General features: G+C 39.0%; 1 protein-coding gene across 6 annotated transcripts in view; it reads left to right on the forward strand.

Moving 5' to 3' along the window:
- The window catches only part of ERMARD (ER membrane associated RNA degradation), a 32,862-nt gene extending 17,418 nt beyond the window's left edge, over positions 1–15,444 (forward strand). For 4 of the 6 annotated variants that reach the window (XM_006121981.5, XM_006121982.5, XM_006121980.5 and 1 more), the window contains 10 exons: positions 507–609; positions 1,109–1,138; positions 2,913–2,981; positions 3,665–3,838; positions 4,769–4,852; positions 6,431–6,510; positions 9,002–9,130; positions 10,631–10,840; positions 14,292–14,405; positions 15,061–15,444. In XM_006121981.5, the coding sequence (XP_006122043.4) occupies positions 507–609; positions 1,109–1,138; positions 2,913–2,981; positions 3,665–3,838; positions 4,769–4,852; positions 6,431–6,510; positions 9,002–9,130; positions 10,631–10,840; positions 14,292–14,405; positions 15,061–15,235 (1,168 nt within the window). In that variant the 3' untranslated portion in view covers positions 15,236–15,444. The remainder of the gene's footprint in view (positions 1–506; positions 610–1,108; positions 1,139–2,912; positions 2,982–3,664; positions 3,839–4,768; positions 4,853–6,430; positions 6,511–9,001; positions 9,131–10,630; positions 10,841–14,291; positions 14,406–15,060) is intronic. The other 2 variants (XM_025184066.3, XM_025184065.3) reach the window with 2 other exon arrangements.
- Positions 15,445–17,639: the final 2,195 nt, after the last annotated feature.

Below are 17,639 nucleotides of genomic sequence, written 5' to 3' on the forward strand. Positions count from 1 at the left end.
TTCCCCTTCAGATACTGCGAGCTGGCAAACCAAAAACTCCCACAGAGTTTTAGTAAGGGGTAACAGTCCCTTTACATTTACACTGTTATGTGAAACACATGAGAGAATAACATACCTCTTCAATGGACAAATGATAGCTAGAACACTAAACAGTGTAAGAATCTATATGACAGTCACAGAGAATTGAGACTGACACTCAGCATTACAATAAATTAATTTTTAAAAATTGAAATGTGCAAACTTTGTAGGTTTGCTGAGCTCCGTAATAATATGCCATGTTAATTCTGTCTTCTCTTCCATTCATTATATTGTACCCCAACCTGTTGTATCTTGTGTTTGTTTATATTAATGCTATTTTCTGGGCAAGGTTTGTCATTTATTATATGTTTGTAAGTACAGTTGACCTTGTTCTTGCCTACAGTAATCATTGTAATACATTTTCCACAAGGGTTAGTGTATGTTTAAGAAAAAACTAAAATCTTGCATGCATTCCTCTAATTTTGCAGGTATGCTGACTGTGTTATACTGTTACTCCCTCAGCTGGAAACTGGACTTAGATTACTCTTCACCACAGTTAATAAATGTCCAAATAGACTGCTAACTGCTGAAGTAGGTTTTTTTATGATCATGGAATCTCTATTATGATAAATATAACATTAAAAAAACAGCAGAAGAAGTACCTAAGACATGATATTCTGGTTAGTCTCTAAGGTGCCACAGGACTATTTGTTGTTTTTAAAGTTACAGACTAACATAGCTACCCCTCTGAGATGTTCTAAAATAGTTTAGAATTGTACTTACTGTCCTCTAAAAAGCTGTATAGTTTAATCTTTTACAGACCTCTGGTACTTCTTTTAGAGTCTCACGTGACAGCTCTCTTCCTCTGCTTATTGAAGTTTGAAAAGTATAACAGTATGCTACTGCCACTTGGATGTAGTAGGCTACAGTGGAAAACTGCATATGCTATTTTTACTCCTTTTTGTCCTTAAAGAGGTAGTTCCAAATGTATAGCAATTCAGGTTGGCCATGGTCAATATGTAAGTGTAATTGGTTTCAGTGTTCATTTCTGAAAATGGAATTATTACTATGGCTTTTTTTTCTATTGTAGTCCTCTTCTCTTTATACCACTTTTGATGAGGTAAGTTAACTGTAAATCATTTACAATATTTGAACCCTGGTTTTTATGTGAAGTGTTTATGATGTGATTCAAGCCATCAGAAAGATGTAACAATGCTCTTGTTTCCTTGAATATACTAAAATAAATTGAAGAGCTAGATGCCTATCACCATACAAATGGACCATGCTGAAAATCTTTTCAAAATAATGATTCCACTTGGGATGTAAAAGAGTAGTCGAGTCAGTTACTCATCTCTCCCCTCCCCCTGGTGCCTCTATACCAGTATACTCTATACTTAAAAGCTGGCTCCCCGCAGCGCTGTCTCTGTGGTGCCGCTTGCCCCCCCACAGTAAGAGCTGGAGGGCAGGTTGGCCGGCACCTACTGCCTTTTAAATTGCAAAGCTACAGCTATCCTGATGCGAGCTGGAACTGAGCCAACTGCCTTCCCCTATCGACTAATTGAGTAGTCGATAGACTTTTTATCAAGTATTCAATTAGTAAAATAACCTCATTTCTAACATCCCTGGATTCCACAAACTTTTTGTAGTCAAGAAAAGATTTCACATACCTGAAGTAGTAGAGACAGAGAAAATAAGACTTACTAAAGCATCTATAAACTCCTGGCAGCTCCTCAGTGCCTATTTTTAATGTATTTTCTTCCTAATCTTTTGTCATTTTGATAGCCAAACTCTGATTTTCATCCAGTTAATCAGTATTTATTTTCCATTAAATTGCTCCAAAGTGTCCACAGTATTCTAAGTGTGACTGAAGCAGTGATATATAAAGAAGGGATACTAGCTCACCACCTGTCCTTTGGGCCTGGTACAAACAATAAATTATAATTCTTAATGAGATATCATGACTAGCATGAAATGTTTCATATTGATCTATATTGTGACCCTGTTACTGTTTTTTATCTATATACACAGTCACTTTTTAGTACTAATCATCAGTAAGCCATTTCCCACCATGGACACGTGAAGATTTTCTCACATTTGATATGTACACATTTCCATTATTAAACTTTTGAGTCTCTTGCCTACATTGAATGGGATTTGTTATATTTTGGGAAAGTTAATATCCAGCATTTCTATTTTAAGGAATAAGAGCCATGAAGCCCCTACTTCGGCAGTGGCCATACTAACATACAGCTCTTACACTGTGTTTCTTGATCCAAGATCAACTATGCAGCATAAAATCAAAAGAGTTTATGTGAACTAGAATTGTTTCTTTCAGTCCTCTTATTAATCCGATAAACACTGGTCTGTTTCCAAAGCAGGATGGTTTTGCTGTACATAAAATCAGGAAAATTGCTTGCTCCCAAAAGCTGCAACAGAGTGAAATACAGAATCCAAAGCTGAAAAGTGGAACTCATTAGGATCCCACAAGGTTTTTTCAATAAAAATGAAAGCTATAAAATATTTTTCTGTCCCTGTTACTTAGTGAGTGGGTGGTAACTAAATGTCTTGTAAACAGCTTTACTTTCTGTCATTAATTAAAACAACATATGTTCTTTTATCACCTGTTTGTAGTAAATGCCAATATCTATACAAGCACACAGCCTATAATAACCCATTTCTTTCCTATTTGACTCTCCAAAAGCCAAAATATTTTGTTATCCCATATTATCTATCACTGTTAAATAAAATAGTTCATTTGGTTGCTGGAGATTTGGCAATAGTTTAATATTAGGGATGCTTCCTACTGTAATATTGGTATTTTTCATTCAGCTTTATAGCCATGGGGTTTGTTCAATCTTAAGTTGTCTTCAGTTTCAGATGATTTTTTTTTCTAGATGCTAACAAAACAGTTGAGTGACAAAGAGATCAATCAGCTTCCTCTAATTCTTGGAGAGCCTGCAATGGTATGTGTATTAAGTACCTTTGATTTAGCAGTACATTTATAATTGATAGTCTGTGAATATCATAGATACTTTAGACACAAGATGATCATGACCCTAGGAGCCCCCATTTTGAAAGGTGCAAAATAATACTTATCAGGTAAATATAAGGTTAGCTAAAACAGCACAGGATGTTGAAGAGGAATTGGACACCCAACTTGAGAACATCAGTATTTGAAGGGAATTGGCCTTATTATCTGGCATCAAGAAACTCAAATTGCCAATAGGCATGAATTTTTTAAATTGGAAGGTGGCTATTTATTATTAGCATCTTAACTTTATTCCTTTTAACTGTTGTTTATCATATTACCATCCAGACTACTTCATTGTTTCTGATCTTCAGCTCTACTCTGTTTGCCAGAACTATAATGTATGGACTCAGGAGTCTTTGCTTAATTTTAGTAATTTTCAGCTATTCTTGTTGATCGTGGGTAGGGGTGTGGTTCCCCCCCTCCCCCTCTCATATCTTTCCCAAGGTGGCAGTTGTCTTTTTAAAGAAGTGGGCTTTAGTGGGTTCCCCTTGTCTCTCTAAGTGCTCCATTTCATACAGACCTAAGTGCTTTTTGTTCCCCCAAGAAATGCATGCTTATTACAGTTTCGGTAGAATTGTTTTGTGTACTTAGTTTTCTCCACAAATGATTCTACAGGAATTCCTTTGGGATTTCTTGAACCATCAAGAGGGTCCTCGTGTAAGAGATCATTTAAGCCATGGTGAGGTCAACTTAAATGAGTTTCCAAGAGAAATAGCCAATCAGATACTTGCATTTTCAATTACACTTTTATACAAATTTTCAGAAGAGGAGGAACTCTCAGAACTTAAGGTAAGGGCTAGTGCGAGTTGAACAATGTATAATTCTGTAGGTGCCAAATATGATTTAAAAACTATGAATGGGCTACACCTTTAATTGTTTTAACCCTCAGCACCTTATTGTGGCAACAGGGTCTACATTAAACTTTAAATATTTTCCTGGCATTTTTCTGTTAGATTGTAATACAGAAATGAAGCATAGAAAAACTGTCCCCAATATTATCTTTCCCAACTCTAACCTGTTTTATTCCTTTCACACCTCCTTGTTAACACTTGCTTTTTACAACTGTGTTTTCACTCCTGGTTTTTTTTTTTTTTTACCAAAACTGTATATATGCAGTTTAAGACTATCATTTTGTCCTTTCCATCTTGCTGTTTATCTCCCTGATAGCTCAACTATGAACTGCCTCCTGTTTTTTCAGTATCTTCCACTGAAGTACCTAAAAGTGTGCACACTAAAGTGTGGCTGAATTGGTTATGGAGATAAAATCTGAGACTTCCTCTAGTCTTTAAGAGAATGCAGCTATGAATATGAACTTGATACAATAATGGAAATGTGATTTTTGCTAGGCACTGTACTGAGTCATATCCAGTCGTTCAAAGGGCAGCGCCGCAAAGCTAAGCCTGGGATCAGCTGTGCTGCACTGCTGCTTTGAAACACTGAGGCGGCATTCAAAGGGCAGCGCCACACAGCTGGTCCCGAGCTCCCCCACCCCACCCACTTTGCTGCCTCTATCTGATAGAGGCAGCAAAGGAGAAGGGGAGAATCGACTAGTCGACTGACTATGATAAGCATTTGCTTATCAGATAGTCAACTAGTCCTTAACATCCTTAGTCAATGAGACTGTCATATCTAAAATTAAGCATGTGCATAAATCTTCACAGGATCAGAATCTAGTTTTTTAAAAATTAGTGCATGTTACCATTTATTTTTGTAAACTAGGAACACACAGTCATTAAACCACTGATCAGCTGTGCAAGTTGCTACCACACTCGGTTTCATCCAGTTGCCCGACTTAAGAAACAGGTATGTAGATATGACAAAGAGTGTAAATATTCCATACATCTTAAAAAATGTGTAACTGTTGTCTTTTTGCTTTAATTGTCCTGAATAACAGGGTTTTGAAGGAAATTAAACTTTTTCTACCCATGCAGTTTATTTTGTTGTCTTGTTCAATACAGAAGTTAAATATTAGTTAAAATCTGTCTAGTTATAAGAATAGTTAACTTCCAAGAGAGATTTTGGAATCCCTGTCATTGAAAGTTTTCAAGAACAGGTTAGATAAATACCTGTCCGGGATAGTGCAGGTGTCCTTGGGTCTGCCTCAGTGTTGGGGGGCTGAATTAGGTAACCCCTTGTGGTTCCTTCCAGATTTACATTTCTATGTCTTCTACAGATCCCCATTTTTTAAGATTACTTGTTAGTGCATGACTCTTGGTGTATTGGGGACATGGATCAGCATTTTCAGGTTCTCTTACAGTTTGGTTCCATCTCTGTGGCTATGTCTACACTGGCCCCAAATTCCGGAAAAGGGATGCAAAGCAGGTTGCAAAGCAGGTAAGTCAGAATAGGGAAATCCGCAGGGGATTTAAATATCCCCCGCGGATTTAAATAAACATGTCCGCCGCTTTTTTTCCGGCTTGGGGAAAAGCCCGAAAAAAGCGTCTAGACTGGCGCGATCCTCCGGAATAAAGCCCTTTTCTGGAGGATCTCTTATTCCTACTTTCAGGGCCAGTGTAGACGTAGCCTCAGTGTTTGCTGCGCCACTAATTTGAAGGTTACTCGTTATGGTTTGTTGATGGTTGATTATGTATTAAAGAGGCATTTGACAAATATATGAAGTTAGCTGCCACTGCCTAGAGACTTTGTTTTACTTTGTCAAAAAGCCTTTGGAAGCCATAAATGTTGTAGCCTAATCAAGAACTAGTAAGAGATGTCAGTATGTATTAGAGCTGTCAAATGATTTTAAAACAATAATTGCAATTAATTTTTTTTGAAAGGTTGTGATTCATTGTAGTTTTAATTGTTCTGGAGCAGCATGGCTGGGGAAAGCTCCATGGGGGTGGGGGGGTGGGAACAGCACTAGAGTGGGAACAGGTGGGAACAGGTAGGCTAGGTGGGAACAGCACTAGAGTAGGTCAGCGGGAGATGAACACCCCTGACTCAGAAGCACGGAGCGGTGCCCCTTTGGGCACAACACCTGAGAGTAATCTGTGGATTTGAGAATCACTGAACTTCTTGATAGTCTCTCTCTTTATCTTTATAGATTTGGCTCTGTATTAGATAGTACCATCATACATACCTTTTTAATTAGTGAAGATATGAAGTACATTAGAGATACTAATGAGTAATTCTTTGATGTTAAATGATGGGAAAAGTAAGAAATGTCTGCAACTTAAGTTTATATTGTGGCATGAACTTTTCATTTATTTTAGACTTTCCACACATTTTGTCTTGGATGTACATGCCTTTAATTGCTTACAAGATGCAGTAATAGAGATTTTTTTAAAAAATAGTAAAATGTGTTGCTATGACATGGTATCTCATATTAGTTATATTTTACTTTGAAGTTTGGCTTTATTAAGGTGTATTTTGATTTACTAGGTGCTGGAATGTATGAAGAGCATTTGTTCCTGGCCTGAGCTCCCTGTAGTACCCGAAGAGCAAATTCAAGAAATTACAGGGTATGCCTGATCTATATAAAAAAATCATACCTTGAAACCACATTTATAAGACTCTGTATACTCCATAGTAAGTAGGATCTAAATTCTTTAGCAGGACACCTCATATCACAGTGGTCTGTTACAGCAGCCTGAAATTCTGTGGAACTTCATTTAAATAAAAAATGGAGGTTTCTCTAGAATTTTAACTTTAAGTGAAATCATGCATTTACTGCAATATTCCACATGCCATGGTTAAGTGGGCTAGCCCTGTAGGGTACGGTCACTCACAGAGTTTTTAACTCCCAAGTTACCAATTAACGTGAGATGGTTAACGCATTAAGATGTGTCCAGACTAGACCTTCCAAAACATTTATTCCTGGCTACAAACATTTATGGTTTTCCCTTTAGGGATGCATACACAATTCACTGGAAACTATTCAGTGTGCTTAATTAATTAAGGGTATGTCTATACAGCAGCATTATTTTGGAACAACTGACATTATTCCAAAATAAAATAGTGCGCGCCTATACTATAAACCTTTATTTCGAAATAATGTCGAGCTGGAGGACTTCTTACTCTGACTTGCAATAACCCTCATTTCATGGGGAGTAAGGGAAGTCGAAAGAAGAGTGTTCTTCCTTCAACTTCCTGCAGTATAGAGAGCGCCTAAAGCCACGTTAAGCTATTTCAACTTAAGCTACACAACTGACGTAGCTGAAGTTGCGTAGCTTAATTTGACTTTAGCCCTGCTGTGTAGATGTACCCCAAGCGTAAATGGTTTTGTTTCATTCTGTTACCTTCTTGAATAAGACTCTCCTGCATTCCTATAACTACTTGTTCTGAATTCAAGATTTAGTTTTCCTTCTCAGAGGCTTAGTTACCACCTTTCAAAGATGAGCAACGTTGTATCTAAGGATATGTCTACACAGTGCAGCTTTTAGCAACAAGGCTGTGTCGACACAGCCCTGTCGCTAAAAGTCAATGCATGTGAACACTGTTTGTCGACTATTTTGTTGACAAAATATTTCCACCCCACTGAGCAGGTTCAGTTTGTTGGCATGAGAGCTCTGCTGCCAACAAAGCAGTGTTCGCACGTGCACTTGCCATGGCAAAACTTTGTCATTCATGGGAAGAGAGTTTAAGTACCAACAAACAACAAAAGTTTTGGCGAGCAATTGCAAGTGTACACACAGCTTTAGAATAAGAAATTGCCTATGCTTCCGTAGAAGAGATAGTAATGGTGTACCTTCATAAAGTATTTTGGGACTGAAAATGCTAATGTTGATAAATTGCACTTACAGAAATAATTTAGCCTACTACAGAATTGAAGCCATGTTAGAAATAAGGGAAGGTAATATGAATTAAAGCCATGCTGACACAATTCTGGGACGTTAACTTTAGCAGTGGCCTTTTGGAGAGATTGTATGGGGGTAAAAATAAGACGATTAAGCCAGAAAACAATTATAAGAGATGACCAACCGTTTTGATGATGGACAAAATGAGGAAAAAATGGATTTTGGAATTGTTAAAGTGGTGACAGAATTTAAGTGAGTGGACATAAGGGGAGGCGGCAGAGAAGAGTAAACTAAAAGTTTGAGCCTTGGAAATAATACAGTTAGTGAAGTTGCTAATGATAGCAAGGAAGGTGGTAGAGAGAGAAGAGGAACGAGAAGCAGTTTTCTTTTAAAATAATGGTTTTGAGATGATTGTGGAGCTCTTGAGGAGGTGTCTCATAAACCGCTGCAAGGCACTGCAGGAATGGAGAACAATACCTTGATGTCTCTGGCACAGAGAGAGCTGAAATGATACAAATGATCATATTTCTAGGACCATAGGGCAAGTAGAGAAAGCAACAGAAGCCTGAAGTATACCAGTAGATGTATGGCTCCTCCTTCCCTAAGAGAGAGGTTAATGGACCTGCTACCAAAGTGGAGAAGGAGCAAAGAGGAGTAGGGTTGAAGAAAAAGAAGGGGAATTAATCAGCTGTGAAGATGACAAAAATCACTTCTAGTGGAAGAAGCTTGAATGCCACAGTGATGGGAGACCTTATAAAAACTTAGATTAAGTAGAGTAAGAATGAGAATTTCTCTTACAGCTTGACAATGAGGTGGCCATTAGTTACTTAAATAAGGCAGTTTGGGACATACAGAGGGGACAGAAAATAGCAAATCTGAGGAGATCGAAGAGAGGAAATCTGACTGTATGTAATGGAAATATTTAGTACATGGCAGGATTTTGAAGAAGAAAGAAAGGAGATGAGATGATGATGTTTAGGGAAGCTGGTGAGATTGAGAGGAGGTTGCTTTCAAAGTGGAAAACACAAGAATTTGGTTGTAAAATGGAGGGGAAAGAAGCCAAAGGATTACATGGTAGTACTGGACATGTGGATAAACTGCTATAACAAAATAGCTTTTGTTTCAAATAGGTGTGTTCAAGATGTAAATTGTACATACATCTTTCATGTTTCACTTTTGTGATAGATTCTAACTAATGTTTATCTTTGTTTTTAAGGTTGGAAAGAAGTGCAGATACTAGTCCCTGTATTTCTGTCACTACAGAAATCCTTTCTCAATTGCAAAACTATTTGCCTCAGAATTGCTTCATTTTAAATGATCCAGTGAATAATCTTCTAACTGAGAAGTAAGTTTAAAGTTTCCTCCACCCTGGAGTCCACACCTGAATACAATTTATATATGGAAATAAAAAAAGAATGTAGGGCAGTAATGACAGCTCACTGCACAAGTGTTCCTTCTCATCTCTATAGAGCAGCATTTTTGAAAGAACCATCACAGGTATCTGTATGGTAGTGTAGTTTCCTCCATCTAAATGTTTTTAGAATTCAACAGAGAACCATCCGCAGAACAAAGGGGACAGGTTCAGTATGTCATGGTAATCTTTTTGCTCTGGAGAATAACTTGAAGAAACAACCATGCTTATGTTTCAGAACTGGGAAAATGAAATGATGACATACTCACAGGAACTTTATGACAATAACTTGACTAAAATGCCTTCCGTCTGCTTTATGGTGCTGTATAATACGCTGTACCAGAGATTTTAGTCTTATAATTGTGATTGGTGTTATAGGCGTGCCTCACACTTACCTCTACATACTTCTCTACTAGCCAAAATTATGTTTCTTGAGTCTTGAAGTAGAAGCTGAGCTTTGTTGTATCTTTTTTGTTTCTAAAATGTCTGGAGATCTAAATATTGCTCACATTTCTTCAGTTAGTTTTAGCATGGCAAAATATCTTGTTTGTTTAATAATAAATTTTCCCCTAAAAACAAACCATTTGAAATGATGTAGCCATCAAGAATTGTGACATACTTAATATTAGCTGACTAGCATGTATAAAGATAGCAGCATAAGTTAGCATTTTAATATCTCTTAATGAAGCCTGATATAGTGTGGTGTTTGTTAAAGCTATGACTTTACTACTTGTATTTTGTAAAATGTTAAGACTAGTTCATAATGTACTCCTACTTTTTGTACGATTAGCTCATGGTATGTTGTTTTTGGTGAATTTTCTGTTTTAGATACAGGTCTATTGTGAACTGAACTATAATGAGTGAGAGGTTTAAAACATAGACTCCTGATTTGATAGTGTATACTGTATATTTATGAATCAGAGGGGTAGCCGTGTTAGTCTGGATCTGCAAAAGTGACAAGGAATCCTGTGGCACCTTATAGACTAACAGATGTATTGGAGCATAAGCTTTTGTGGGCAAAGACCCACTTCATCATGCATCTGACGAAGTGGGTCTTTGCCCACGAAAGCTTATGCTCCAGTACATCTGTTAGTCAGTCTATAAGGTGCCACAGGACTCCTTGTCGCTTTTGTATATTTATGGCCAGTTTTGTATATTGTGGCATTATGTCTTTACTGCTCTGGTCTAGAATGAGAAATATCTCAGACTTCTAGTGATGTGATATTACTTACAGTAATTAGAGAAAATACAAATCATTCATGCTGAATAGATTCTTGTTTTGGTTAATCATGAGGAGACTGAGTAAATCTGTTTCTAGGACATCTGGTTAGAATTTTTTTAGTTCAAGCTACAGTGAAATTGATGTGAAATCTATCAGTTTCTAAATTCTGCTAATGAAAACTGAAACAATAAGAAATATTTCCTGTTTTACAGGCTATTGATTGAACTCTGTAATACGCACATTTGTACTCTCTACTGTCCACGTTCTGTACTGGAAATATTGGTTCTGCTCCGTAAGATAAGCACACAGTGCCATCAAGTGTCAGATCAAGTTATTGCCAGCAGTGAAATGAAGTACAAACAGTGGATAAATAAGATGCTGCGTTCTCGCCAGAGGCACAACTATCTACGAATGTTAAACAGGTTGGTTAAGTTTTTATTCTTTTTTTGGAGATGAATCTTTTTTTGGATACTTTTAAGAAAAGGATATAACAGTAAACTGAACACTTGTCTTTTACTCTGCATGTGTATTCTTCTATATTCTTTTTATAAATTGTTAATGCTAACTAGATTTATGTAATTTGTCTACTTAGAATTAAGGATCTACCATAACTTCCATTATACACTATTAATGGCAAGCAAGCTCAAACTGGGGAATAATATCTTTCACATTTTTCTGTTGTCTAACCTGGAATTATTAGGGTCCAAATAAAAAAAATTGAAATTTTTGATTCATTTTCTTTGCACTCTTGGATGACACTAAACACTAAAATAAAGAAAGAAGGGGGGAGGTAAAACTTGGCTGTTAAAACTGAATTACAGAGGTTATCCCCATCTTTTCACTGCTGCATTTCATCTTATTGATTAGGATGCTGGTTCAGCTGAGGAGTAATGACTAAGATTCCATTAATGTAGTGGTCTCCAACCTTTTTACATCCAAGATCACTTTTCAAATGTCAGGGCAAGCCAAGATCTATCCCATCCCTTCCCCAAGACCCTACCCCTTCCTTGAGGCCCTGTGCTCTTGATTCACCTCCTCTCCATCATTTGCTGCCCTCAGCCCGTATTCACTCTCACTGGGTGGAGACAGGAGGTGCAGGCTCTGGGGTGGGAATGAGTGAGAGGTGTAAGCTCTGGGAGGGAATTTGAGTGCAGGTGGAGGTGGAGAAAGGGATGCTGGCTCCAGAAGAAAGCTCCAGGCTAGAGAGTGTTGGGGTCAGGTGGAGGGTTGGGTTACTGAGGAAGCTGCAGACTTTCGGATATGTGGGTGCAGGAGTTTGGGTTGGGCTGTATGAGTGGCTCAGGGCAGGGGAGGTTGGGTGTATGATGGGCTCAGGACACAGTAGTGTTGTGGAGCAAGGCTGGGGAAGTGGGGGGTGCAGGAGTTTGGATATGTGAGAGGCTCAGGGCAGGGGGTTCAGGTGTATGATGGGCTCAGGGTTGGGGCGTATGGGGGTAAGGAGTGTTATGATGCAGCCAGATGGGGGCCTGTTGGCCAGGCTTCATTTTTAAATAAAATATTATGTCCAACACAAAACGTTTCAGCATTGTCTCTACTTATGGCAGGGTTGGGGAACCTGTTTTGGCTCAGGGGCCACTGACCCACAGAAAAATCAGTCAGGGACCACACAAGTGAGATGCAAAAACACAACCCCTCCAAAACCCCCTAAGCCTCACTGATGTGGCCCCAACTGAGACGCCGCACTCCCCTGGCTCTCTAGTCCTATGAGGGGCGAGGGTAGGTATGACTGAGGTTCACAGCCTCAGGCCAAATTAACTCTTTTGGGGTTCCAGGGTTAGTGTATTTTCTGGGCCCCCTAGGCTCTGAGGTGGGGCCAAAAATGAGGGATCCAGTGTGTACGACAGAGCTGCCATTGAGTGGGATAGGGGTGGAGGTGCAGAATCTGAGTGGGAAGTAGGGTACCTAGGAGCAAGCTGTAGGTAGGTGTCTGGCCAGGAGGGAGGGGGCAAGAGCAAGGTGCTGATGAGTATCTGGCCAGGTGTCCAGGGCAGGGTTCTGGATGGCATCTTTTCCAGGGAGCAGGGTACTGGTGGGAGTTTGGCCAGGGGAGAGTGGGCAGGCGTAGCTCGGCCAGTACCTGGGGGGGGTCTCCAGGAACAAGGATCTCTCGGGCAGGATCTACAGGCAGTACTGGAAGAAGTACACACCTGGCTCCTTTAAGAAATCCTGCTGCTCTGGATCCTGCACCACCATCTTAACTACCGCCCCTCCCCCAGCCTCCCTGGAGCACGGGGAAGGAAGGGAAGAAAGACAAGAAAGTGCTTGCTGTTGTGGAAAGAGAAGGAGCGTGCGCTTTCTTGTCTTCCCTTCCTTCACCATGCTGCTTGCCTTCTGCAGCGGGGGACAGGGGGAGTCTCGAGGCCCTGCACCAGATCCGGCTACTCGGGAAGCACGTGTGCTGCTCTTCCCCTGCCCACAACAGTGCACGCGCTTTCTGAGAAGCCGGATCTGGTGCGAAGCCTCAGAACTTCCTCCCATGCTGCAGGAAGCCAAAGCTAGCTCCATTTTTGTGAGGGCCAGGAGGCTGTAGTGCCAGCATGGGCTCATCATTGCAGGGAGGGGGAAGTGGGAGCTGGGAACACTGCCTTGTGATTGACTGCTAATGTCCCTGTGATCAACCAGTTGATTGCGATTGTCTGGTTGGTGACCAGTGCATTAATGTAACCCCTAATCAGCAGTGTTGCTTGGGGCTGTAGTAAGATGAGGGCCTGAAACATAAGCCCACATATCACATGCTAGGTATGAGGCCTGAGGCCCTAGACAGCAATGTTCAAGACTTTGCTAATATAAAGCAGAATTAAGCTGTGAGCAAGAGGGAGACCCTATTCACAGAAGTTGGCAAAAACAGGGCTGATATTACAGAAACACTCATACTTAAGCGGTACTAGGAATAGGCTGTGAGCACATGCCAGGGAGTAGTAACAGAATATCTCACTAAGAAACATCTTGGTACCAACTGCCTCCCCACAAATAACATATATACTGACCCAGGTTCAGGACTGGGTCTAAACTGATAGCATGATGAATAGTAATTGAACCCCCCCTCTGTGAGGTATGGGACAGTAACTAGCTAACAGTGGGAGGCAACCTGATATGTCAGGAGTGATATGTAACTTGTTTGTACCTGTGTATAAAAGTGCACCTCATAGGGTGGTCATCGGCTGACCAAGGAGGTGACGCTAATATCCAGAGCGTTAATTGGGTGTTGGTCCGTTGTCACAGAGTACATATGTATAGTGGTGCAGTGGGGAGTCTGCTTGCTGACCACTATGATTGTACTTTCTTGGCAATAAAACCTAGTTGTGCTTTCTATCCTCATCTGATTTGTGATCTCTGTGAGTTCTCTCGGAGTCTGTCATGTTGACTAATTGTGCATGGTTAACGCATTAGACAGGGGAGCACCCATACTCACATAAGTTCAATGATTCTATGACATGGAGCTGATAGTTTATCATCATCGACGAGTAAAAGGCCTGTCAGGAACCCATTGAGACAACACCGCCTGACTGACGACAGAGGTCTGTGATTAAGTTCTCAAAATACATTTGCAGTCAGGGAAACTAGAAATCTAATAAATTAGAAATAATTTTAATGTTATCAGAGTTTATAAATGCTAAAATGCCTTAGTCTTAGGTTACATGCTTATTTCACAGTGTCACTACAGGGCAAAGGTTAATGTAGTTGTTTTTGTGTCCCCTAATTGTGTGTTTCTGTTACTTAACATGTTTGGATTTATTTTATGTGAACTTCAACTCCAAATTTTCAGTCCCTATGACCATTTTAGGGTAAAACAGGAAATCCATAGACTATTTTTGTATTAAAAATTGTATTACAATGTCTGCTTTTTTCTAGCATTAAATTTTTGTCTCCTGTGTTACGGCTGATTTTAATTTTGATGACGCTGGAACTAATCAGCATCCATACAGTTTGTGAGAAGAATCCTTATGATTATCAGCAGTATCTAAAGTGAGTATATATAGTATTTGTTTTTATTAAAATAAGTGAATAACATGGACTCCACCCTTCTTTGAAAACCTTTGGTCTATATTATTGAAATTACAGGTTAACAGCATGTGGTACATCAGGTAGTCAGTCTGTTTCCTTTATCTTTTCAGTAACAATTTGGGGAACTAGGGAGTGGTTCATTAACTCAAATGCCTTTGTTTACATGTGTTTCAGCTATTCAGGCTCAAATTTTATTAAATTTTTCATGGGCACAAATCAGAGGATAGTCTCACATTCAAGCACAAAATAAATAAATAGTGCATAATAAATGTTTCATTTACCATGTAATCAACTTCATTATTCCTATTCTGCGCTTCATTGGAGATCACAGGCATTATAAAGAAAACTGTAGGAGAGAGCTCCTCTGTAAACTGTTTATATTTCTATAATACTACATTTGTTGTACACTGGTTCAATTCTGAAAATTATTGCATGTCAGTGTCCTTTTCTTTTTATCTGCTTACCCTTGCATTAGACAAAAGAAAAGTGAGGGTTGGTAAACCTGAAAATCTGGAAAAAGTAGTAGCACCGGTCTGGGCATTATCAAGGTCTGGCCTGTCTTTGCTTTAGAAAGTCTTTTTAAGAATTATTATTTCATATTTTGTATTTCTTGTAGGTTTCTAAAGTCAGTCCTGCAGTATACTGAGAACTTGGTAACATACACAAGCCCAGAAAAGAACAAGTGGGATGAATCATTGGAGCTTACGCACAAAACGTTGATAAAAATTAGGACTTTCAATGAGAGAAAGCAAACATTAATGCAGTTAGCGACACAAATAAAGTTGTTTTGAAAAGGCGTGGTTTCTGGTACATCTTAAAACTATTTTTTTTAATGTCTCAAAACTTCATGTGGCCAAAATTATTAGAATCATTCTACTCCTCTCTTTAACTGCAGCTTCCATCAAAATGCCTTTGCAAGCAGAATTTGGCATTTACTTAGTGACAGTGTTGATGATTGGAGTTGGATAATTGCACTTCCTGAAAATGGAATATTTGTCAGGTGCTTGAGACTTAGACTGAGCTTTCACTTCAAAATAATTTGAAATGTATCTATTATTTAAGTGTACGGTGTGTGCTTTCTATTATTTAAGCGTACTATGTGCTTTAAAGCTTGATTTTAAAAAAAGTTTTTTTACAGTGTATCTGAAAATGACCAGGAGGAAAACAACTAAAATAAATGTGTTGGGAATAATGAACTAAAAAATGTCAGTGTGGTGAAGCTAATATTTGGCCATTTTCATACCCACACATCACCCATTATCTTTCATGTGCCCTTAAAAAATCCCCCAACAACAAAATTTACAACAATTTGAGTTAACAGCATTTCTTGAAATCCCTGTTCACTAGTTTTAGCACAGAAATGGGCAAACCTTGGTGTTTTGTCCCCCTCCCACCTGAGAGATACAGCTATATCTAGAATTTGCTTACATATAATACTGTTTACATGTGAAAACACACTAGCACATTTTTGTGTTCCCAGCAGAAGTATTCAGCAGTGTATTTTTACACTCTTGTCATGGACCCTTTTTTGGTTAATTTAATTAGAACATAAGAATGGCCATATTGAGTCATACTAAAGACCCATCTAGCACAGTATACTGTCTTCCAAAAGTGGCCAATGCCAAGCACCCCAGTGGGAATGAACAGAAGTAGTAATCATCAAGTGACCCATCTTCTTTCACTTTGTCTGCTAGTCCCCAATCGTCAGTAATTCATAGTATGTGCAGAAATTTGGTTTTGCACATTGCAAATCAGAAACAAAATATAAATGTTCATCTTGACCCTAAAAGTGGTATTTTGTTCTTATGTTGGTTACATCATTTTTATGTTTTTCAAAAATTAAGAAAATAAATCTCTCTTCTCCCTTGTAGAAAGAAAAGGGCCTGGATCAATTCAATAAACAAGCCATCTATTGATAAACATCAATTCACATGCCTTTTCTAAAGGATGTAAAACAGATAAATGCCTCATGGTGAGGTCACCTTTTCTGAGATTTATTAGTGCTATAAGAGGCTTATAACAATAAAAGATCAACTTGTTTAGTCTGAAGATCACTCCAGAGATGTCCTTTTCTTTTGCATTCTAAATCCATATGCTAGATTGTACAGAAGTATGAAGATCTCCTTTGCTGGCTGTCTGGTAACTCTCTAGCATGTGTCTCCCTATTCTGTGCATCCAGAAAGTAATGTTTCTTTTAAAGTTTAATCAAAGATTATCTGGCTAACATCATTGAAGATCTGAGTTGCATTTTCAGGAGCCATTGAAAATCTCAGGTGGAGACCTAGATGACCAATTATATTAGCTTCTGTAGATTCTGTCCAGGAAAGAAACACAAGCTTTAGCTGTTAGCAATCCTCCTACATACATATATACCTCTTCCTTAACAGTATCTGTAGTAGTATTTTCTCAGGTGGCATTTATAATTTTGTATTCAAATACACACTTTTCATTACCATATAATCAAAAGGTCATAGAAATTAGGAATGTTCCAAAGAAGGAAATGGAAGCTAGTAGCATGAACATAAAAAGACAGGTCTAGAACTGGAGAGAATGATATAGAATTATGATCACTGAGGATCAAATTGGTCACTGTGGGCAGGCAGTGTGAAACTTCTCTACATTACACTGGTTCAAGCCACTAGTCTCTCCATTTCATCTTGAAATGTAAAACAGTAGTTATTACCAGCATGAAGAAAGATTTTAGTCACACTTGGAAGTTGTTCTCATCACTTGCGCAGCAAATTCTTGCAATGCTTGTGTAATTGCCATGCCTGTACATTACCATCCATAATTTATTAACAAACTTGTTTAAATGTCAGACTTGGTATGTGTTTGCAGTAGGGATGTTAAAATTAGGTTATTTTAATAATCGAGTAGTCAATAGAATTTTTATCTATTACTTGATGGGGGATGCAGCCAACTCAGTCTCAGCTTGCACCAGGACCAAACCCTGCTGTAGCTCTGCAATTTAAAATGTGGCAGGAGCCAGGCAGCCTGCCCCCCAGCTCCTGCTGCATTTTAAATTACAGAGCTGCAGCAGGGTTTGGCTCCCGACTTGGCACAAGCAGAAACTGAGCCGGGCCGCCTGCCCACTTGGTTCCTAAATTTAGTAGGGGTCAGGTGGGCAGGCAACTTGGCTCACTCCTAGCTCTTGCCAGGACCAAACCCTGCTGCAGCTCTGCAATTTAAAATGCA

Source organism: Pelodiscus sinensis, chromosome 3, assembly GCF_052426305.1.
Source record: "Pelodiscus sinensis isolate ZL-2025 chromosome 3, ASM5242630v1, whole genome shotgun sequence".
NCBI classification, from domain to species: domain Eukaryota; kingdom Metazoa; phylum Chordata; order Testudines; family Trionychidae; genus Pelodiscus; species Pelodiscus sinensis.